A 25,052-nucleotide genomic window follows, 5' to 3' on the forward strand; every position below is an offset into this window, starting at 1 on the left:
AACTTGTATTGTTTTTTTTTTTTTTTATAAATAACTTATATTGTAGTGGTTATAAAACACCACTTATGAAATGTTATAAAAACTTCTACCAGAAAAAAAAAAAAATGTTACAAATGCTGTCATATATTACGACCAGTATGGAAGAAGGTTGGAACCGTCACTAACTTTCTTGGACCTAACACTTCAAGAAATGGAGGCTGGGATTGGGAAGGCATGGGAGTCATTTCAAAAGGGAAGGAAGAGAGTGACATATATAATCGGGGCACCCTAACAGCTTAACCAGCCCTCACCCCGATAATACATATGCAATTCTTATGCAATACACAGAAAACTTGTAGGAAACCAAGCCAGGCCCAAACACAAGACGGAGCTGGGCTTAATTATGAGGCCCGTACAAAGGTAGGCCCAACTGGTCTGGTAAACCCACTAGAATCCTTGTCTCAGCGGCTTAGCCTTATTATTATTATTATTATATATTTTTTTGTGAAGTAGCGGCTTAGCATTTTTTGAGGCGAGGGAAAGCCAAGTCCACATCCTCTGCAGAAGGGGTGTAAGTTTAGCCTTGACGATTCAAACCCACACTAACCCGCCCTGAGCCCGAACCCTGTCTAACTCGTCTATGAGGGCCAACCCCGGCCAACCTGACCCTACCCTATGTGGGCTTGGGCCAGGCCTGGGTTGAGGCATAGAAAACCGGGCCCGACCCTAACCAGCCCTGAATCTAACCCTAATTATTATTGTGTCCAACTAATAATATTTTCTCACCCAAGTATGCACTATATAATGCATTTTTAAACCCTTGCTCCCTATTTATCAGGTAACAAGAGAGAGAGAGGCCTTTGTTGTTTTTGTGTTGTAATTGTTAATTTATATGAGAATCTTTAATTCTCCATTCGCTTTGGTTATTTATTATTTTGTATTTTGCTATCTTATTATTATTATTATTATTATTATTATTATTATTATATCAATATAGATTTGGACCATCTGGTTTCATGGTTAGCTATGGTGTCTTCTTGATGGCATGGAACATTGGGCTTTAATTTCTTTAACTTTCAACTGAAGAACAAATTTTGTTTCTCTCTTACATTGGAATTTGCATTCACTTTTGAGTTCTCTATTGTAGTGAATGGAATTATTGAAATTTATAATTGAAAATGTTGATTTTTTTTTTTAATATACTGGAACATTGCACATATTTATAGGAAACAACTCCACCTACCTAATATTTTGGGTTGGGCTTGGCCCATTTGGGGATTTGGCAACAATTCTCAACCTGGCCTTCCATTGTGATCAAGATTTAACTCGGCCCATAATGTCATTGCATCATGTTATATTGAAATGTGATTCCATTAAAAAGACCACTTAGGGTCAACCCGACCCAACCCGGCCCAACCCTGAGCCCTGTAGGGTTGTGCCTAAGCATGAACCCGACAGGGTTGGGTCGAGTTTTGGGGACCTATGGTTGGGTTAGGGTTTCAAGAAACCCGGCCCAACCTGGCCCTGTTTCACCCCTACTCTACAACGAGTGGTGAGATGTGGTGAACAATGAACGATTGAGAACATCTGGACATACGTTTCAAGGGGCTCCCAATCATCTGATGTTCACCACACCGATGTAGTGGTTGTAGACGATTTTCACACGGGAAAGCTTGCGTCTACCCTAGTTGATATATAATGTGGGTTTGAGGTGAGGAAGGGTCTCAGTCTCCAGTAAACATCTGCTATGACGACCCCTACCGTCCTTGTTTTATCTGGAAGAAGCCCTTTGGCAGCTCCTCAATTCTTCTAGGTCTTTTACTCTTCTTAAGTTTTCTTCGTCATCAAGGATTGGCAACATCAAGGTATAAATGTTCAATTTAGTTTTTTTGTTTCTTTAATCTATCTCAATTCTTATTTTAAGAAAAATGAGCAGATCTTGGTTTGGATGGTAAAATCAATATATTTGTTTTGATAATTCAACCCATATCCTTGGTTTAATTCTCTCTCTATCTCTATCCCTATCCCTATCCCCCCTCCTCCCTTTCTGTAACACCCTAAACTGGAAGTAGTTGAGCTTAGTGTCAGGACCTAGCTGGCATAGGAGATAGGTTGCCTTGCTGTGGTGGATTCTCGTACAGAAGAAGAGAGGGAAAATCTATTTTTCTGTGTGGGCTCCACATGCCTACACCTCCGAGCCTCACATTTACCCACAATGTAGAGGTCCTAATACTGACCACATCCAACCTAATAGGTCAGCCTTTGGTGGGGGTCCATTGATGAGAATTAAATGTTAAATAGTTCAATGTTTTAGAAATTAGTTTTAGGAATTAGTTTTAGAAATTAATTTTTAAGAATGAATGTGTTCAACCAAACAGGCCTTAGTGGGTCATATTTCAACAATATAAATAACACTCCTCTCTCATTTCTCTCATTACAAGAAGCTAAATTAGTTGGGGGAGAGGAGAAGAAAGAAGAAGAAGAAGAAGAAGAAGAAGAAGAAGATCTCTATTGTTGCTGCCGCTCAGTTGTGCGTGCTGCCTGCTACTGCATGCAGCCCTTGTTTGCTTCACAAATGAGATTGTTGTGCACTGCTACTGATGATGATGCCCTAATCCTGTAGATGCTACTGCATGCTATTGCCCTTATGTTTCTGCTACATGCAAGATAAGGAGCTGCAGTCCAAGAGTTCAGATGCTAATATGACTGTTGCACCTAAGGTAAGGTTGTTACCCTGTTATTTCCTTGAAATTGGTTAGGTTAATTAAGTTAGTTAGCTAGGGTTAGGGGTTCCATTAGTTTAGGGATTGCAATTGAGTCCCTATGGGTGGAATCTAGAACCTAGTGTGATGCGGATCCGGGTTCCAAGAACAGGAATCGGATCGCTTAGGGCCCACAATAAAGTAGTAAATTCAAAATATAAGGAGTAATGGCAGTTCTGTAATTAACTGAAACTAAAGGGAGGTGGCAGTTTAGTAATTACAGGAAAACTAGAAAGGATTGGCAGACTTGTAAATAAAAGGGATCTTAAAAGGAGGAAAGGAGGTTAAAGTAACTGATGGGATATGAAGGGAATTATCAATTATTGACCATGAACAAATTAGGAACAACATTCAACTTGATGGCATGGTGTAAATAGGAGGTTAAAGTAAAGGGCAACAATAAGGCAATAAGACAAAAGAAGGACTTTTAACACAAAGGATAAAAATCTAGAAGAATTTTGAATCTCCACTTTTAGACGAGGAGTGTAACGTATAAGGGGGAGGGGGTATTCTTGGAATGGAAAATAAACTCAATGGCAAGTTGTAATACAGTGGGGAATGGAAGGGGCATTAATATGAGATATTAGAATAAAGTAAAACCCAATCACCACTTTATGAAGTTGTCTTCAATCAAGCCTCAAGTGAAAACGCAGAAAACACTTCGGGGTTCAGGTGCAATTTTCCTCGCCATTAATCTGTTCTCTATGAAGTTCCAGATGATGGAAGGTGTTGCAAAGCCTTGCCGTACGCCCACCCTAATAGGTTCCATTGTTCAGCACTCTAGGAGATATTATCGATTGAAACCAGACTTGGGCAGTACCTTCGGTTAACCTGAGTTGCAGGTTTATCTCTCCCAACAGAGATCTTCTTTGGGTCTAAAATTCTAGGGTTCAAGTCGCCTACGATAGGGGTTCTTATGCCCTAAAGCTCAGACCCATCAGAGGAGTATTGATGGAGATCGACCTCAACACTAAGGGTTGTTTATACTACCCAGAAAACAAAGTATTAGTAGGGAGGAGAAATAATAGGGAATTAAAGGGAGATTGAAACCTCTCTTTGAGACTGCTAGGGTCGCAGGAATAGAACCAAAAAAGAAAGAGCAAGAAGAAAATAATGACAGGAGAAGGGAGGGAAGATAGAGAGAAAAGAAAGAGTAAACAGAGGGGAAAGAAAGAAAAGGCTAAAGGGATTGAAAAGAGAAGTAAGAGAAGAATATCAGAGAAGGGAAAAGAGAGAGATAGGTAGAGAATATTAGAGAAGGGGGAGAAAGAAAACATCCATGGCAACTTTAACCCAAACATATTGTCTCAAATTCATTCAAATCTAAAACTGAGTTCTCCATTACAGGGCTATTTAAAGAAAAATAATGACATAATTTTGGAAGCTAATTAAAAATGGAAACTAAACCTAGATAGCAACTAAAATAAAAATCAAATCTAAATAAAAGACGGTTAATCTAATCTCTAGCCAATAAAGGAAGTAAATAAAAATCAAGTCTAAAGATAACAACTAATTCCATCGCTAAGTTGCATCAACTCTCCCGGTCTTAAAAGAACTCGACTCCGTCGAATTAGGTCGTGCTCCCAAGATACCCTTGTAAGTTGCTCACTGATGAGGTGGCACGTCTCTTGAAGCAGAAGATGGGAACATAACACTTAGAGGAGGGAGAGTAGGCTGACGTGTCACTAGAGCAGGAGTCAGTCGATGACGTGGCATATCTGATAATGCGTGTGACCTCATTGAGTACATACGACCTCCTTGCTTCACCTTGATGGTGTTCCGTGCACCATCATAGAGAATGCCTGCATGTTGCTGCCCAGGTTGCCCTAAAAGAATGTCGCAGTGTATCAATGGGGTGATCAAACAGGTGACATGGTACTGTATCGGCCCAAAATGTAAGTGTACTCGAACAACTGCAGTGGCCTCTTCTCAAGCTGTGGGTCCAAAACCACGCACATGAATCTTCTTGAAAAGCTGCTTCTGTGGAAGGTGGTGTGCTCGAACAAATTCAACAGATATGAAGTTTGCTTCTGCCCCAGTATCAACAACTGCATGAACATCTGTATGGTCGGAGTCGTGCAGGAGAGTACTCTTCTGTCTGAAGAGCGGAGCCTTATCAACTAGTCTATTCAAAAAAGATGAAAGGCTAGTTCAATGTGCTTCTACATCCTTATCTTCACAATCAACAATATCATCGTCCTCGAGGGGATAAGGATATAAATGAGATTCATCTTCACTCTTCTCTGTCGGCTGCTTCTCTGCTACGTTCACAGAATGAGTCCTGTTGGGACACTTATTGGAATAGTGACCCTTCTTGCCACAACTATGGCATATGATATTCTTCACCCCAACACTATCTTTATTGAACTCTGACCTTTTTTCTTCAACTCTGCGAGTTTCAGGCTTCTTTTCCTCCATACGTGGTGGAGGTCTATAAACTGAAGAAGTCTTGAGCATACCCTTCCAATAAATGGACTTCTCTTCAGCTGTCTTCGCATGAGCTGCTGCCACATCAATAGACTTGAAGTCAGTGTTAGCAAACTCAAGTCGGATTTCAATACTTAACCCACTGATATATTGCATCACCCATTGCTGGTCTGTCTCCTGAAGTTGACACCTTAATGACAGTTTGTGGAATTCGAGGGTGTAAGAATCCACATCTTTGTTCCCTTGTTGCAAGTTAAGTAATTTATGGAACATTACCTTTTCATAATTAAGAGGAACAAATTTTTCAGTGAGGAACAAAATTTTCAATCAGGATCTGCTTCATGACCTCCTAATTGGTAACGGGTCCAAGTCTTCTGACAAACCTTGTATGTAGTACATCATCCCACCATGAACATGCATACCCAATAAACTTGGTGATGATGAGTTCACACTTCTTCACGTCTGGAAGAGACTTATACGTAAAAATTCTCTCCACTTTGGTAAGCCAGTCAAGAAATTCCTCAGGTCCCTTTTCACCACTGAACTCAGGAACCTCAACTTTGATGCCATAATCTCTGTCAGAAAATTGCCGAGTAACATCCTAGGGAACAACTGGATCAAGTTGCTGCCTTTGAGTTGTGTCTTCAATCCGTAAAGTGTTGAGCTGAGGAGGTAATGTAGAGGATCCTTCTTCAGCTCGCTTGTCGGACCTCTTCATAAAGGCAATCATCTCTTTCATAAACTTATCAAACTTGGCTTCAGTCCTCTCAAGCCTAGCGTCAGTATTCTGTTGGTTCTCGACTAACTCACGATATAATTTGTGCAACTTAGCATTGGTGATGTGACTTGCCATGGTTAGGAAATTGCAGAAAAATTTACTCTGATACCACTTGATGCGGATCTGGGTTCCAAAAACAGGAATCGGATCGTTTAGGGCTCACAATAAAGTAGTAAATTCAAAATATAAGGAGTAATGGCAGTTCTGTAATTAACTGAAACTAAAGGGAGGTGGCAGTTTAGTAATTACAGGAAAACTAGAAAGGATTGGCAGACTTGTAAATAAAAGAGATCTTAAAAGGAGGAAAGGAGGTTAAAGTAACTGATGGGATATGAAGGGAATTATCAATTATTGACCATGAACAAATTAGGAACAACATTCAACTTGATGGCATGGTGTAAATAGGAGGTTAAAGTAAGGGGCAACTATAAGGCAATAAGACAAAAGAAGGACTTTTAACACAAAGGATAAAAATCTAGAAGAATTTTGAATTTCCACTTTTAGACGAAGAGTGTAACGTATAAGGGGGAGGGGGTATTCTTGGAATGGAAAATAAACTCAATGGCAAGTTGTAATACAGTGAGGAATGGAAGGGGCATTAATATGAGATATTAGAATAAAGTAAAACCCAATCACCACTTTATGAAGTTGTCTTCAACCAAGCCTCAAGCGAAAATGCAGAAAACACTTTGGGGTTTAGGCGCAATTTTCCTCGCCATTAATCTGTTCTCTATGAAGTTCCAGGCGATGGAAGGTGCTGCAAAGCCTTGCCGTACGCCCACCCTAATGGGTTCCATTGTTCAACACTCTAGGAGATATTATCGACTGAAACCAAACTTGGGCGGTACCTTCAGTTAACCTGAGTTGCAGGTTTATCTCTCCCAACAGAGATCTTCTTTGGGTCTAAAATTCTAGGGTTCAAGTCGCCTACGATAGGGGTTCTTATGTTCTAAAGCTCAGACCCATCAGAGGAGTATTGATGGAGATCGACCTCAACACTAAGGGCTGTTTATACTACCCAGAAAACAAAGTATTAGTAGTGAGGAGAAATAATAGGGAATTAAAGGGAGATCGAAACCTCTCTTTGAGACTGCTAGGGTCGCAGGAATAGAACCAGAAAAGAAAGAGCAAGAAGAAAATAATGACAGGAGAAGGGAGGGAAGATAGAGAGAAAAGAAAGAGTAAACAGAGGGGAAAGAAAGAAAAGGCTAAAGGGATTGAAAAGAGAAGTAAGAGAAGAATATCAGAGAAGGGAAAAGAGAGAGATGGGTAGAGAATATTAGAGAAGGGGGAGAAAGAAAACATCCATGGCCGACTTCAACCAAAACATATTGTCTCAAATTCATTCAAATCTAAAACTGAGTTCTCCATTACAGGGCTATTTAAAGAAAAATAATGACATAATTTTGGAAGCTAATTAAAAATAGAAACTAAACCTAGATAGCAACTAAAATAAAAATCAAATCTAAATAAAAAACTGTTAAACTAATCTCTAACCAATAAAGGAAGTAAATAAAAATCAAGTCTAAAGATAGCAACTAATTCCATCGCTGAGATGCATCATAGTGACTGGATTCCCAATTTCGGGAAGGGTTCAAGGATGTAATTTAAAGTTAATCCATCCCTGCAAACCCTAAAACAAAGGGCTTTCGTTGTTCATGAGGAATTCATGCAAATTGGGACTAAATTGAGGTAGTAGTAGGCTAGGGTCAGGGATTTTAGTTAATTTGGGACTCTAATCAAGTCCCTATGGACTGATTTGCTTCCCTGTAGAGGAAACCTTAAAATTCAACAAGATTCAAGGACTGTAATTGTCAGAAGACCATCTCTGTGAACCCCAAAGCATAGGGTTTTTACTTTAAAAGCTGGATTCTATATAATTAGGGTTAGATCAAGGCTAGTTAAGTAAATATTCTGCAGAAAACCCTATTGGAAAAATTCAATTAATTAATGAGAATTTAGTTAAATTCTTCCCTAAAATCTGTTGCAAGTCTGATTAGGGTTGGAACCCCAATTCTGTGATTCTAAACCTATGAAGCCGACCCTAATTAAGTGATCAATTTGGGGGACAGAAGTTCAATTCTGTAGAAAAAAAGCATAGGCAGAATTCTATTAATTTTCAAATTTGGGGAATTGACACTAATTAGCTTAATTCCTTCCCTGTAACCCAATATTGGGCTTAATTGGAACTGAACTTGACCGAGGTTACTGAAGTTCATTCAATTAATGATGAATTATAGGGAAATTGGATGCCACCCTTCAATTTTCCTGGTTCAAGCTAAATTCTGAATTTTTTTAGGAATTGGGATAGTATACTATTATACAATTTTGGTTACTGCAACTGGGGGTTTGAGGGACTGTAGAGTGACCCTAAAGGCATGAAGAAAATCTCCCTATGTTGCCATTGGCACTGGCCTTCGACCATATGAAGCCCAAGCCAAGGGGACTTACAGAATAACTTGTAGTATAATAGAAAATACTGTTGAAACCAACCCGTCGGTTGGACAAGTGGCTAACCGGTTGAGATTGTCGGTTGCGCATTTTTAAGGCTGAATAGCCTCTATTTCTGCTGAACTATGCCTTGCCCCTTGTGGTTCATGTCTCTTACCTTTTACTTGAAGTTGACCCTATAGGTAGGGGTAGCTCGAGGGCTATTTCTGAGACTTTAAATTGGGTTAGTACGTGGGTTGTTGAGAATTATTTTGGGTTCAGTAGTAGACCTATAATTAGTCATGTTAGGTACTATACATGTTTAACATTGTGATAATACACCTTTGGTTTAGGAACCTAAAACTATTCGGGGGAGGACATGCGATTGATTGCGGGGGATCCGATCATATTTTGTGATTTGGGTTTCGAAGTGGGTGTTTGATTTATTTTATAGAGTGTTTTGATACCTTCAGTTATGTGTGCCATGTGAAACATGATGAATATCATGTTATGAATTTATTTTATATAAAATTATATACTTCACATGTTGCAAGTTGACCCTATCGGTAAGGGTAGCTCGAGGGCTATTTCTGAGACTTTAAATTGGGTTGGTACGTGGGTTGTTGAGAATTATTTTGGGTTCAGTAGTAGACTTATAATTAGTCATGTTAGGTACTATACATGTTTAACATTGTGATAATACACCTTTGGTTTAGGAACCTAAATCTATTCGGGCAAGGACACGGGATTGATTGCGGGGTATCCTATCATATTATGTGATTTGGGTTTCGAAGTGGGTGTCTGATTTATTTTACAGAGTGTTTTGATATCTTAAGTTATGTGTGCCATGTGAAACGTGATGATTATCATGTTATGCATTTATTTTATATAAAATTATATGCTTCACATGTTGCATGATTTTACCTACTTGGATGTGATCGTGGTGTTAGCTATGTGGTGATGGATGTAATATTGACAGTCTGAGGCATGCCGTGGGCTCAGAGGCTAGTGTTACAGTTGTGGCCATAGATGTGTGATGGATGCTATGATTGATATGGATGTATGTAGATGCATATGGTTAGGATCATATCCCAGTACTATAACCCTTTGCCAATAGGGGTAAGGTATTGGCTAATCCCATTCTGTGGTAGGTCACGGAGGACTACTATGCCTGGATATGACGTATTATATCCTAAGAGGGCACATCACAGTACTACGAAATATACGCATGACTGTCGAACAGCATGGGGGTTCCGATGATGATGTGGGATTCCGGGATTATGGCTATCAGGGATTACTATTTAGGGGTTGGTTGGGGACTGACGTTTTTTCTGGAACTAGCTGACTCCTGCTTGCATCTCTAAGGCCCGACGTACTGGGAAGGGGATGCCACCTATACTGCTTATAGCACTTATACCCATACATACTGGGACTTAGTAACTAAAATGGATATTTATAAATAAAATAGATCATGTGGCTGTGCATATGTGGATATTACTGTGAGTGTGTTGGCATAATGATGTTGTGTGCGATTGCATGCTCATCCCTCACTGGGCTTGTGAAGCTCACCCCTCATTGACTACTATTTTTAGATGGTAGACCCGGTGCTGAGGTAGGATTGGACTTTGGCGGCAGTTGTGAGGCTCGTGTCTATGAGACACTGGATTGTTGATAGATTTCACTACTGTTATTTGGTAATTTCTTTTGATGTATATATTGATGTTATATGTAAGAGGTAAATATTAAACTTGTGGGTTGTTAACAAATGAATTTTGTATGTTGTAATTTATCACTTTAGTAAATCACCAGTGATATTTGTATGATTTATTAGCGTACTCTAGTTTTAGAATGTGATCTTGGCTGCATTTGTGAAATTTAGGTACTGTTTATGTGATCCTGGAGGATTAGGTTGACTGAATGTGGGTTCCTTGGCCAGTTAGGCTCTGTACTGTAACATTCTAAAAAATGGGTTCTGATGTTTTTTTATTTTTTTGAAACAGAAATGAGGTAAAACCTGTATGGAAAGCCCGGTTCAATTTCTTGTTTTTTTGAAATGAACCGGACACTTATGAGACTTTTGAATTCATTTTTTGGAGCATAAAATACTTGCTTTTCACTTTTAGAATTCATTCTGAGCAAAAGGCACCGAAATAGGTATCACTTATAAGTTATGAAGGGTAAATAGGGAAATTACCCTCAAAACATAACTTTGTTATGTTTCAAGAACCCTAACCCCATTTTCACTTGCAGGAGGCGAGAGGTAAGAAGGAGGCGAGAAGGAGACGAGAGGCAAGAAGGAGGCGAGAGGCGAGAAGCTCTTCTCGGTACAAATTTTCTTGTCTACCATCTTCGATCTACCATCTTCAAGGTAAACGAAGATCTCTCTCTCTCTTTCTCTTTCTCTTTCTCATTCTCTTTCTCTTTCTCTTTCTCTCACTCTCGTTTCCCTTTCTTTCTTGATCTCTTCTCCCTCCTCTGTGCCTTCATCACTGAAAAAATATAAACTTTTTCACTCTCTGTGGGCTACAAGGTAAGGCAACCAGGTGCAGAAATCCGAAGAGATCAACCTCCATGACTGCTGAATGTTTCGATTCCTTTTCGTTTTCACACCCCCTATCCTCTCTCTCTCTCTCTCTCTCTCTCTCTCTCTCTCTCTCTCTGCCGCAGTTCTGCTTATCTTGATATCTCCTCTGCTTCTCTGAGATGAGCGTAAGTCAGAAATAGAGGAGCAGAAGCCCTAGAGGTGGTCAGGTGTGAGTGAGACTCCTGAGTAGTACTGGGGTTTGGAGTTGGGTTTTAGAGAATTAGGAAGGTAGAGAAGAAGAAATCAGAAAGAAAGAAAGCAGGGATTTGGGAGATGGAATCATGTAGATTTTTGGCAAGATTTTTGGCGAGACTTATTTTCTTTCAAAACCATTCCTTTTGTCAATATTATCTAGCATCTCTTACCTCAAACAGTGAATTGTGTTATTCATCTTAATATGTTTCATAATGACATCTCTATACTTTATTTCTTCTACTTCTTCTTCTTCTTCTTTGTCTTGACTTTCTTTGAAGAACCTTCTAATTGGGGCTCAATCTGTCAGTCACTTCAGTAACTCTCTTAAGAACCCCCTATTTCTGTGTTAAGAGTTTAGTCAATGTAGTATTGTGGATAGACAGATTGGTGGGTTGGTAGATAAGTATTTGAAGTTGTCCTGTATTTCATTTTCTGTTTAACTGGTTCTTCTGTTTATTTCTAGTTGTGGTAGAAGTTTGAACTTCGACTAAACATTTTGTCATGTAGGCAATTGTTGCATTGAAGAAGGGTGCACATCTTCTGAAATTTGGTCGGAGAGGAAAGCCAAAATTCTGCCCTTTCAGGCTATCTCCGGTACAGTCATTACAATGCTTTCTGTAGATGATAAATCTGACAATTGTGTGGTCTAAAAGTATGATATTGGACTTCAACACCACTGAAATATGACAATTTTTATTTTGTTATATATATATATATATAGATATTGTTTTTAATCCAGTAGTGATGAATATTTGAATATTTTTTTTTTATTATTTTAGAATCAATTTGGAAATTTTTTAGCTTGATGAAGACTTTGTAAATTGTGTTTGTTAGAATTAATTGTCATTTTTTCATGGGTACTAATAGTGTCATTCTTTTTTCTCTACAACAAGTATTTTTATAGATTTTTATTATTTTTTTAAACGAATACATACTCTTTCCCCTATTATTTTTCCTTTCCTTCTTCTTTTTTTCTATTCGTCTCCACCACCAATTAGCCGGTGTTGAACTTCAGTGAGACCCAAACAGAGTTTTTTTTGCTAGGGAATCAGAGTTGGCTTGTGAGAGTCATGATGTGCAACTGGTTAACCAAGTCTGATTTATCTTTCATGCTATTCCTTTTCAACATGCCAACTGTAAATTCTTCTGAGGAAAAACAATAAGAAACAGCTAACAGTTCAACATATTGAAACTATGAAAGAGATCTAGAGCACATTCTCAAGCACTTGAGTTTGGTGCTTCCACTTTACAGCATGAAATTTGGTCGTGGGAGAGAATGCTGCTCCTATTAAAAGAATTAGGGAATCAAGCATTTCCATTCATTTATTTAATTTTATTTACTTATTTGGTATTCTAGGCTTGTCCAAGTGTCCCATACAATTGTTTCAAATTGAATCTTGAGGGCCTACTTCCTGAAATAGTTTGAAGATGCAAGGATAAACAACTTTTAAAATAATCCGAGGCAAGGTCCAGAATATAATTCCAGCTTAAGTACATAATTGTTACTATAATTGTGCACTTCTTTTCAAGCAACCTCACTTTCAGATATTTGATATGCATTTAAGAGGTAACACTTCTTTGTTACCAGCATCATTGGACTTTTGAAGTGGCAATATCCTTTTCCATCGGTTGTGTGCAATATTGATTGATGTTGTCATTTAATTCTAACTTGATTCTCCCCTTCTCCTTTTCTTTACTCCTCTTTGTCTCCTTGATTCTTTGTTGCTCGGTACAAATTTTAATCATTCTTATTTGTTCTTTGATAGGGTCTTTCCTTAACAGTTTTTTGCTCAAACCCTTATTTTGTATTTAGTGGAACATAGGGACTATATAATATCTATTTGGCATATATTTGAAGAACATCTGAATTTCATGCTCAGAGGTCGAATCCCTAGCTTTGGGCTTTGTTTGACTTAAACTGCAAAAAGTAATAGTATTGTTCTCCTATCTATTTGGCCATTATTTATCTCAAGACTTCTACATTAATTTGATTCCTTGGTTCTCTCTTTTTTACTGAAAGGGATAAGGTCATATATGTAGCATTGTGGTAGAAGTCCTTTTGAAGTGGTAATATAACATCTTTCTAATTTATTACTGGAGTGAATTGAAGTGAAGTTTTCTTGTTGAATGCCACTGGTTCATTTTAGTACAGCCCAATATGTATTCAAAACCTCATTGAAGGCCTTTGAAAGCCCTGTGTGAGTAAGGTCATAGGGGTTTCATAGATTAAGGGTTGGGGTGCCTTGGTGAAAATCAGTGTTTTCAATTTGGATTTTAAATTCATGTTCTTTTTTTTTTGGTAAAATAGTGAGAAAATGTCAACTTCAAAACAAGCAGTTAATGAGACTGCAAAATGGAGCCAAGCAAATGTAGACACCCTTATTGTTCTGATGGTAGAGGAAGTTAAGAAAGGAAATAGGATTACTTCGACTTTTAATAAAGCTGGTTGGAACAACATTGCCAATAACTTCAAAGAAAAAACTGGGGTCAACTATGCCATTATACAGTTGAAGAACAAAGTGAACAAACTGAGGCAGGATTATAGTCAGTTTAAGAAGCTATTGGAGACAACTGGTTTTGGTTGGGATACTGCTTCAAGAACTTGTACTGTTGATGATGAATCCATCTGGGAATCGCATATTAAGGTATGCTCAATTTGTATTTAATTTGAGTATTTTGAAATGCCAGGATATATCAATTCAAGTATTTGATTATGCGTATTTTTTATTTATTAGGATAACCCTACTTGGGCACGATTTAAGAAGCATGGACTACCACAATGGCCAGAACTATGTATGGTATTTGGTGATACATATGCAGACGGCGAAGAAGTGGGACTCAAACAACCATGTTGGAAACTTTGGGGGCTGATGATGATAGGAATATGATTGAATCTTGTGATGAGTCAAGTTCCGCTGATGAAGTTACTCCATTAGGTGACACTCAAACTGAAGCAGTGGAAAAAAGACCAGCTACTAAGCATAGGCATGATAGGACTCCAAATACGAAAAGGAGGAGGAGCAAGTCTAATGATTGGTCAATGGCATTCAAGGCAATTCAAGATATGAGTAAATCAAGGGTAGAACGGGATGCGAGCATGTCCACTGCTTCAACCCAAAATGCGGAACAGATGTACGGGATTACTAGGGCCATGGAGGTGCTTGAGTCAGGATATGAGTTAGATGAAGCACTATATGAGAAAGCACTTCGGAAGTTAATGGCTGACCCGCAATGGAGAGAAGCATTAATTTCATGCCCTCCTCATCGGAAGTCAATACTCCTTCGTACCCTTCAGTAGTTTGCTTCTTGAAAAGTTCTTTTAATTAGATAGATTGATAACTCTACTTGGATTGTGCCTTGACCCTACTTTTAACTTTGGTGGTTTGCTATGTTTTTCTTCACTTTTTAAGATGTTATGGATGACTGTGTCTTGACTTTTTTTTATAACTGTAGTATTTGATGTCCTGAATATTTGTTCATTGTACCTTGACACTACTTTTAACTTTGATGGTTTGCTATGTTTTTCTTTATTTTTTTAAGGTGTCTTGGATATTTGTTCCAAATTATGGTTTGATGTGTTTCCGTATTTCTAATTTTATATTATAGGAATGGATCAAAGAATGATTGCATCTAGGGAACACATTGAACAAATGGAAAGGGATGACACTGATGCAGAAATCATGATGTGTATGATGTTGTTGATGAAAGCACGTGATTCATTATACACTAGAGAGCCCATACGAGATAGTAAATTGACAGGACCAGAGCGAGTGAGTGAGGTTCTAAACGGACATGTAGACAGATGCTATGAACAGTATAAAATGGAACGCCATGTCTTCCTCAACCTTGAAGTATTAATGCGACAACGTGGTTGGTTGGAAGATAGTCGATATTTAAGAGTGGATGAGCAGTTGGCAATGTTTATATCTATCATTGGTCACAATGATAGGTATAGAGACATAGCAGAACACTTTCAGCGTTCTCTTAACACTATAGGTGAACACTTTAAGAAAGTGTTATGTGCTTTCATACTACTCGGACAAGAGAATATCAAACCTCCAAACTTCAGTTGTTGCCCTAAACAGATTCTTGAAAAACCAAAGCTCTATCCTTTCTTCAAGGTATGTTGCTTATAATTAAAACAATGATTATGTTGTTTTGTGGTTATACATGGTTTGATTTGATGAATATCCATGTATTGGTACTAGGACTGCATTGGCGCGATTGATGGCACTCATGTTAGTGCTTCTGTACCTCTATCCAAACAAATACCGTACAGAGGAAGGAAAGAAGATACAACCTGGAATGTTATGTGTGCATGTGACCTTGACATGAAATTCACTTTTGTGTATGCTGGTTGGGAGGGTTCTGCAAATGATTGTCGAGTATTCAATGAGGCATTGAATAACCCTAAATTTGAATTTCCTCATCCTCCACCTGGTACATTTTAAATCTTAACTTCACAAGTTGATTATGCTCTATTTTACATATTATGTTGATTCATTACTTTTCACTTTACGTGCTAGGTAAATATTATGTGGTTGATTTTGGTTATCCATCTACTACTGGGTTCTTGACGGCATTCAAAGGACAAAGATGCCATCTAAATGATTATAGGAATAGACGTCCAAGGACAGCAGTAGAGCTATTTAATAATAGACACTCTTCTGTTAGGAATGTCATAGAGCGCAGTTTTGGTTCTTTGAAGAAGCGCTTTGCAATTCTCAGCAAAATGCCATGTTTTCCACTGAACACCCAAACATGCATCGTCATTGCTTGTTGTGCACTTCACGACTTCATTCGGGAGGAAGAAATTGCAGATAAGAATTTTAAGGAGTTTGGTGAAAATTGGTGGAATGAGGAGCCTGAAGAAATTCAAGATTATGTACCACCGGCTCACATTAGTATAAGCTTAGCAGAAAGAAGAAGACAGATGGATGATCTTAGGAAAAAGATTGCAAATGAGTTAGCTGTTAAAGCCGGAATGGCTCAAATTACAAGATTACATTTTGATGATTGGATTTAAATTTTGAAGTAGTGGGACATGTTTTGCAGTTAAGAATTAAGTTGGAAGACCTAATTTATGCCCTTAAGTTCATAATTAGATACTTTAAGAATTATGTCAATACTTGAATTTATTCTTGTTCATCCTTTTATGTTATTATGATAGATCATATTTTTGTTGAAACATTTCATATTTCATATGGCAAGGAAACACGGCCAAATATTTCATATTTGAAGTGAACACCATGTTGTTGATATGGAGATATTCTTATTTGTCTCATTCAACTTAAGTTATTTGGGTAATAATGATTTTCATAACTTAGAATTTATTAAAAAACCATTGACTATCCTTAGATTTTATTTAAAAATCACAACTTTGACACCCATGGTGAAGATGGCACTTTATGTAAATATTGGTTTCTAACAGAAACGATTCTGTTAAGTACGAACCATACATGTTTCTGTTTCTTTCAGGTTACAAAATCAATTTTTTTTTGCGATTACCATACAACATTTAAGATGCAGAATCACTCCAAAAAAATAGAAATGCAAAAAAGTGTGCTAGCCCCAAAATCATGTTAAAAAAACAGAATCGTTACCGTACAGAGCCTTAGTGGCTGAGTGTGACACTTTCTCCCTTACTTTCATCCATGTGAAGTTGGAGCAATCTTTTTGTCATTTGATTTTTAGTTTTATTTTGGAAAGCATGTTAGTATAAGCTGTTTAATGATTAAGTCTGGTGGAGTTGTTAGTGGGATCATATGTGTATAAATCACGGCAATAGGAATAGACAAAATTGCCTCATTTGCTAATGCCATTGTCCTTTGCTAGAGCAGTAATGCTGTCCTTAAGGTTTTGAAAGGCAAATAGAATTGAGATGAAAATATTGAATTTCAGTATTTCTTTTTTCCTTTTTTGCGTTCTGTCTTTCCCATATAACTCTTCTACCCTCGAGATTACAAGGTGGGATTGATCCTATACTATATTCTATTATCCGATAGAAATGACTCCCCGTAATAAGGTTGCTGCCGCTGTCAGTTCTTGGGGGAAGGTAGAACTAGAGAAACAAAACTTCAGATGTACAAGAAATAAAAACAACTGCAAAATCTTTGGGAAACAGTATATATAAGATTAAAGAATATAATAGTATGATTATCTCTAACTTACATAGCCAAGCAGTGCAGATATGAGTAAGAACGTAAAATCTGTGAGTGTTATCTGAAAAACATTAGAAGAACCTATTCCTACATAAGCAAAATTGAAACTGTATGTTGTGAAAGGATATGAAGTTTGGTGCGAAATGAAGTTGGTAAAGATGTTAGAATATATTACCATGTTTGGCCTGGAGAAGCACCCAAATAGTGGAATGTTGGTCCAATGGAAAGGTACGAATGTTGTGACCTGATGATCAAGTGGTTAAAACAGTCTCTCGACATTTTTGGGGTGAGGTTGCGTACTTCTCGCCCCCGGACCTTGTACATGTGGGAGCCTCATGCACTGGGTACACATTTTTTATTTTTTTAAGCATCCAAACAAGTAAACATAGAAAGTGAGATGTAGTTAGTAGCCATTCATAAAGAGTTATTATACTTTCAACGAAACAATTATATCATTAAATGAGACATGAAAAGAAGAAATGTGAAGTAAAGACTACTTGTGTCTTATCGGACAATGAGAATATCAAAAGGTATACTTCCTTGTTTTGAGGTCATTTGGTCCACAAAACTGATTTCCATAATGCATCAACAATGTCATGTTTAGATAATTAGCCATTCTGTTAAAAGTCATCCAGTCAACAAAAATTTGGTTCATTTACATTCGAACACTTTTTCATTTAAGACAAATTAGAGTGCCCACTGAATTGAAAACACCAATTGTGTGTCAACATCCTCTTGAGGCCCGGGGGGGGGGGGTTGGTGGCAACAATTATATATGACTTAAAATTGAGATCTTATTTCTAAAATGAGATACCTTGTAATTTTTGTCTTGTAGATCGTAATAATGGATCATGTGGAGTTTCCCCTAGAACGATCACATCTCTTGCATTATAATTACAAGGTATTGGCTATTCTCACTTAACCATCCTATATCCTTGCTTAATCTACTCTTTAAATAGTGTCACGCATAGAAGTGATTATAATCTTTTCATCTCAGTTATTCAACGATAGAGGACGTTTACACAAATCGAATCAACAATTTACCAGTGGATTAAAAAGGTTTATTTTATTATTATTATTATTTTTTTTTATTTAATCAATGTTTTTTCAATTAGATCTTATTTTTTGTGTTGTGTCTGTGTGTGTTTTTTCAATGATGGTATCGAAGACTCTATAACCCTGAAGCAGATTATAGTGATTTTTTTTTGTAACTCAAAAGGAAAACACAGCCCAACACTAGATATAAAATTTCTGACATATGACTTCATTCGTAGGAGAGGAAGAATCCCTTCAGTCATTTTCTTATGATCTGTCTACCACAAGAAAAGGGGGCAGTGGCTGCAATTAGGAGGATAAAACGGGTGGTAAATTTTACCCTTGCTGTTGTTTACCTCATTCAATGGAGGGAAAAAAAAAAGCAAAACTATATATAATTTTAATTTTAATATTTTTTTTTCAGGCTGCTTTTTTTATTTATTAAAAGTCTATGTTTAATTTCCGATTCCTTTTCTTTCATTGGAACTTTATGTGTTCTACCTAGTGAGCCCAACTTCTAAACTTTTATCTGAATCTTCCTAGGAAGGATCTGGGGTGGAGTCAATTGTTTGTGAGAGGTTCGAATCGAGTCCACCAGCCAAATTCCAACCAAAGAAGAAGGAGAAGAAGAAAAAGTCAACACGCCATGGCCGGACTCATCATTTAAGAAAGTGTCTATTTACGTGCATGCCTCTTTTGGACCATTAATGGATTTCCCGCATATGCCAACCTATTAGGATGGAACACTAAAGCTGCATTTGCTTGTCCATGGTGATTTAATCTTAATATGATAAGAACAAATGTGGAGGGAACAATAGTTGACATCCTAAAACCAATCTGGATACTTGAAAGCTCAACTGAGACCAGCTCGTGGCCTATTTTGATGATGTTTTACTTATTTTCTTAGTTGGATTAAGTGTTTTTTGTTTAGTTCAATTGAAACGGTTCTATTTGGATCAGTTTTAGTGGTAATGATTATTTGTTTCAAGTTAGTGGAGTAGACATTAGCTTTTAAAGGCTGATCATTTCCTTTCGTTTAGCTGAGTTCCCTTGTGGTTTCTCTCATTATAACTCTAACTCAGGTTGTTTTAAGTGGAGTTCACTTGAGATTTGATCAAGCCTACTTTATTTTTAATTTTTGAAAAGATATTATCTTTGGTTTCGTTACAATAATTTGGCACTATATTAATGACTAATCTGGTCTAATCATTAATTGTAGGCGACAAGAGGAAAAGAGGGTCTTCAAGAGCCCTCAAGACATTATCATGTGCTGAATTCAATACATACTTGGGAACATTTGTTAGGACTGCCACAGATTTGCCAATCAAATATACCGATTGGAGTTATGTGCCAAAACATTACAAAGATGATGTGTGGAATAAAAATTTGGTATGGTCATTTCCAATTGAGCGAAAACTATTGGAAAACTATTGGTAGAACGAGACAGGAAGTGGCAATAGGAAGTGGCAAGATGAGACGAAAACTCAGCAAGAATGCATGCAAGCAATGATGGCTAAGCTTGCAACTATGAAATCTGAAATTTTTAACACAAGCCTTGGCTAAAGAAAGCCCACAAGGTTCGGTGCAATTGGGTAAGCTACAATTTATTAAATGGCGTGGTATGTCTTTTTTATTACAAATATATACAACTAATTGTGACCATTTGACCAGCTGATGATTGAGGCCATTGTAGTTCTGGATCTTATCTCTTCACCCATACATTACTTAATTGTATTGGACCTGTTGGTAGAAACTGTGAACCTGCAGTTGTGATGGGATTGTATAAAATGTTCTTATATCCCATCATTCTGGATCTTATGTATGCTGCCTTATTATATACAATGTTCTTCTATCTTATACCCTATTTCTATCTGATCCATGAGGACATTATGCATCTCTTGTGAAGGAGTTAGAATGTGTGAACTTGTAGTTGTGTTGGTCTTCTGTTCTAAAAGAGCACCTTTTTGCATGTTGACAGTCCAAACTGAAATTGAGCACGATATCATATCTGAGGTGAAGCAAGATATGGATGGAAAGAAATAACTAAGGATATGATAATGACTCTCGTCCTGCTGATCTGTTGGTGAAAACAATAATACAAGATCTACAAGATTTCTCAAAAATGGCAAAAATACATATCTCCTTAGTTATAGATTTATTAATTTTTAAGAAATTTATGTTATCTGTTTTCAGAGTGCCTTCTGAGAAGATTGTTGAAGTTGTATGGGCCCCTCCTCCAGATAATTGGTTTAAATTAAACATTGACGGGTGCTCTCTTGGTAACCCAGGCTACTCTGGGGCGGGTGGGGTCATCAGGGACAACAACGGATCTTCATACGGTGTTTTGCAACTTATGAAGGAGTGGGGACAAATTTTATGGCTGAGTTCAATGCTTTTTTTATTGGGTTGCACAATGCATCTTTAGTGAATATTGAAAGATTGTGGATTGAGTGTGACTTGCAAGTAGTGGTGAACTGCATCAATAAGAAAACAATCCCATGGCCTATTCAGCAAAAATGGTGGTATTATAAATGCTATTTAGACAGCATCACATGGAGGATCACACATTGCTATAGGGAGGGCAACGCGGTGGCTGATAGATTGGCAAAGCATGCTGCATCTGCTCGGTTTTCTGCAAGCGATCCCAGTGCCTTCTTTTGTTTCTCATGATATCAGTTGGGACTCTCAATTGAGACCAAGATTTAGGTTCTGTTAACTGGTTTCTTTCTTCTGATTAGGTTGCTTCTCTACTAATGGCAATGCCGAAGGTGGAGTGGTAGCCTAATGGTTTGATTCTCTCATTCTTTGAACATGTAATTCTTTATTCATTTTAATATATTCTTTTGTTGACTGTTAGCAAAAAATAATAAAAAAAAAGGGTGAAGATGACTCCTGCTTTATTTCAGCATCACTTTCCCTCGATGTACTCTTCTAATCACCAATCTTCCAAGCAATCAACATATATATCCTCACCTTCCTCATCAGGAGAAAAAAGTTGTACATTTATATTGTGTACATGTATATATAAGAAACATACCGAAAAAATAAATTAGACAGGACGGGAGATTAGATCTGGTGGTTACTACAGAGTCGGTGAGAGGAGGTTGTCTTATTGTTGTTGCTATGTTCTACCATTCCTTGAATAAGAAAGAAATCTGATTCTTTATGGGACAAATGTTCTTTTAGGAACCCTTTTGTTGTCTTGTTTGGGTATGTTATTTGTCACCTTTTCTTTATCTCCATTTTGGTGGAATTTTTATTTATTGCTTGAAGTATTGGACTACAAAATCCATCACTTTCATTTGTTCCTACTTTGAGCCATTGGATCCTGGTAGGCTCTGTGACATGGGAGAGATGTTTATGTTTTGTTTTAACTCAGAGAAGGATAACCCAGAAGCAGTCTGAGAATGATGCCCAAAGGACCAAATATTGGATAGAATATCTGTTTTCATGGTCTTTAGGGTTACAATTCTTGTGATGGAGATGGGGAAGGGTTACCTTAGTCATTTTATGGCGTTTGGAGCTGTGTTAGATATTTCACAGGTTTTGGGATGGAGAAAGAAAGAGAACATTTTTTCAGTGGAGGGGTTGACTTTTCTGTTAAGTGGCGGTTGATTGCATTTGTGACCAAATTCGAGAATGGTTCTGTGGTCTACCCCACAATTAATATGCAAGTGGATCAAGTATGACATGATTTACTCTAGTCTGTGGTGAGCTGGGATGACATGTTGTCTCCTCTTTTACCAATGGGGGTGTGGCAGCAAATTAAGTATAGGGAAAACTGTAATTACAGTCTGAAGAATATGCTATTTGGAGAATAGGTCCCACATTACCTGCATACTCTAGCTTTAAATGTATTTAATTCAAATTCTAATTCTTAAATAAGTGCTTTGATATGTTCTAATATAGATGTGGTAGGCATTCTTGAAAGATAAGAAACTAGCAATATTTGATTTTAGCTAGCAACAAATCATTTACAAGTAAGGACTTGTGTTTGGTAATCCGAAGTGTGCAATTCAGCTCATTAAAGATGGTCATTAATAACTGCATAAATGTGAAAATTTAGTAAACTTGGCTTTAAGCTTCTTATAAAAAGCTTGTCATAGATCAACTCTCTTTTTGATATGTTCTTGAGACAATCTAGTTAAAACAATTTTTTTTTTTTTTTTTTTTTTATTATTATTATCAAAGTATAGAGTTCAGTTCTCTATTAGGGATCTTAATCATGCATTTTGTTTGATGGATCGAGTCTCTGTAAATCTGTAATTGTTGATGTTCTAATTCAATTTATTGGGGTGGGGAGCTTAAACTTATTGGTGAATTTTTGTAGCTACTTTGGTATTGTGGGGCAATCGTTATTGTAATATCTTCTAGTTCAAGACAACAGTTAGTCTCACAAACCACATATATAAACTACTTATGGCACAACATGGTGTCAGGTGCTCCGGACTTGGCTGGATAACATTCATATATTATTGTGAATGTCATAACGCTTCTTTGGTTCTGAATGCTTAGTCATGTTTTACTATGATATTTCAAGGTTGCAGTATGCTCAAGTGTTCTACTTGGTCAATTCTTTGTCAATATTGCATCTTTCATTGGTGAAAGTTCAACCACTTAAGAGGTTTTTTTTTTTTTTTTTTTTTTTTTTTTTTTTTTTTTTTTATTTTTTTTTATTTTTTTTTATTTTTTAATTTTTTATGAGCAACATTTGTCACAGGTAGTATCTTTTATTTTTTATTTTTGAAGATTTCATTTGAAACTAAGCATTATTACTTACTAGGCAACTGTTTCCATATCTTTCTCACAGGGCCTTGAGGTTGTTGCCTGTATTTCTTCTTCGACAGTATGGACAACTGAAGTATTCAGAGTGGCCAAGCTTTGATATTAATACTTGTTTTGGGGATTATTATTTGTTCTCCGAATAGTCCAGTGACTAATCTTCTGTATTTAGACTTAGATGCGGATTATTATATCTCCCATGGCTTGTGTGATTGTGGAAATGGAAATTGTTATATAAACATTCTGCAATTTTTCTGTCAATTATCTCATGTAGCTTCAATGAGTAGATAGCTTAAAAAAAATATAGAAACAATAAAATAGTAATGATAATAATAAAGCCCTGTATGGCTGGGTCTAAGAAGGAAGAAGTGAAGAACCTTCCATGATTTGAAACAGGAAATTTCTTTTGGTGGGCAGATAGATTACCTCTTGTTTGGCATATAAAAGTAATGATGAACAGATGCAGAAAAAGAATAAAGAATAATAAGTAATGATGAACAACGACTGAAAAAGAGATTAAAAACGATGTAGAAAAAAAATATATATATGAAAATAACAAAAAAGCACATGGCCGAACTTAACAATATTTTGTGGTTTGGCTGGTTTGGTAAGATCGCTTATGTCCTTAGATGAGATTTGCTTCATTATTATTAGAGGATAGGGTTATAGTTGATCGTCTTTATGTCACATTCTGCCTTCATTCACTTGAAGGCTGGTGACATAGATACACACATGTCTACAATCCATCCAAGATCCACGATGCAGTACTTTAAATATATAAAGTTATGAAATGTATATACAATAAAGTTATGAAATGTATCTATAATCACATATATGATAAAAATCAAATATACACAAATGGTGATGTCTAATGATATTTATCATATTTACTAAAAGAGTTTTCACAACAGAAGTCATAATTACGATTATGCCACTAGTGCTACATCTAATATGTAAAACAAAAAAAATAAAATAAAAAAGAAAGATGATACTCTCATCCTTGACGTGCTTCGAATGCACAATCATCACAAATACATCCGTCCTCGTGCATAGCTAGTTTTTCATCCCAGAGGTCACCTCCATAGAGGGTCGACTCCTCTACCATAGACTCTGGATGGTTACCTGAATCAACATCTAAAAATGGGCAACAATGGGGGTGAACTTCCACAAAGCCCAATGAAGGGTGCACACACACATAAACAATCATAGATACAACAATAAAGATTTACAAAGTAAAACGAATATACATGTGATACATAATGGAACAACAAGGATTAAATAAATGCAAATATGATTTAGATTATATTATACAAACTTATCAATAAAACTAATTTAAATTAGGTTGTGCATGCTACTGCAATATAGAGGATATCTCTGGTCCCGGAAAACCCATCGGTCACTCAGTGATATACGCTAGTTGCGAGTAAGGAGCCTGTAGGACCCGAAAATTCGATCGGTCACCCCGCAAACCCCTAACAAATAGTCCCACCCTATAACCACGGTCTCAAAAAACCCATCGGTCACCCGAGCTATAGGGTAGGGGGTGTAACACTCAGTTAAATTTCCACACGAGTCCACCCGCTATACTAATTAAAATCAAGGTTTGAGTACTACTGCAACATAGGGGATATCCCTCATCCCGGAAAACCCATCAGTCACTCAGCGATATACACTAGTTGCGAGTAAGGAGCCTGCAGGTCTCAAAAAACCCATCGGTCATCCTGCAAACCCTTAATAAATAATCTCACCCCACAACCACAGTCCTGAAAAATCCATTAGTTACCCATGTTGTGGGATAGCTAGTACCTTACCCCTACTGGCAAAGGGTGTAGTACCCGATTTAATTTATAATCAATATATTCTAAGTCCATAGTGCGTACTAGTGCTACTGTAACATAGGGGATATCCTTGGGCCCAGA

The 25,052-nt window shown here is 37.1% G+C and overlaps 1 protein-coding gene across 1 annotated transcript; it reads left to right on the forward strand.

The window, feature by feature from the left end:
* The first annotated feature begins 13,222 nt into the window (after nt 1–13,222).
* On the forward strand, nt 13,223–14,673 carry LOC122086400 (L10-interacting MYB domain-containing protein-like). Its single transcript, XM_042655180.1, has 2 exons — nt 13,223–13,800; nt 13,891–14,673. The coding sequence occupies exons 1-2, from the start codon at nt 13,471–13,473 to the stop codon at nt 14,041–14,043; spliced, it is 483 nt and encodes a 160-aa protein (XP_042511114.1). The 5' UTR covers nt 13,223–13,470; the 3' UTR covers nt 14,044–14,673.
* Nucleotides 14,674–25,052: the final 10,379 nt, after the last annotated feature.

The sequence above is a fragment of the Macadamia integrifolia genome, chromosome 8, assembly GCF_013358625.1.
Source record: "Macadamia integrifolia cultivar HAES 741 chromosome 8, SCU_Mint_v3, whole genome shotgun sequence".
Taxonomy (NCBI): Eukaryota; Viridiplantae; Streptophyta; class Magnoliopsida; order Proteales; family Proteaceae; genus Macadamia; species Macadamia integrifolia.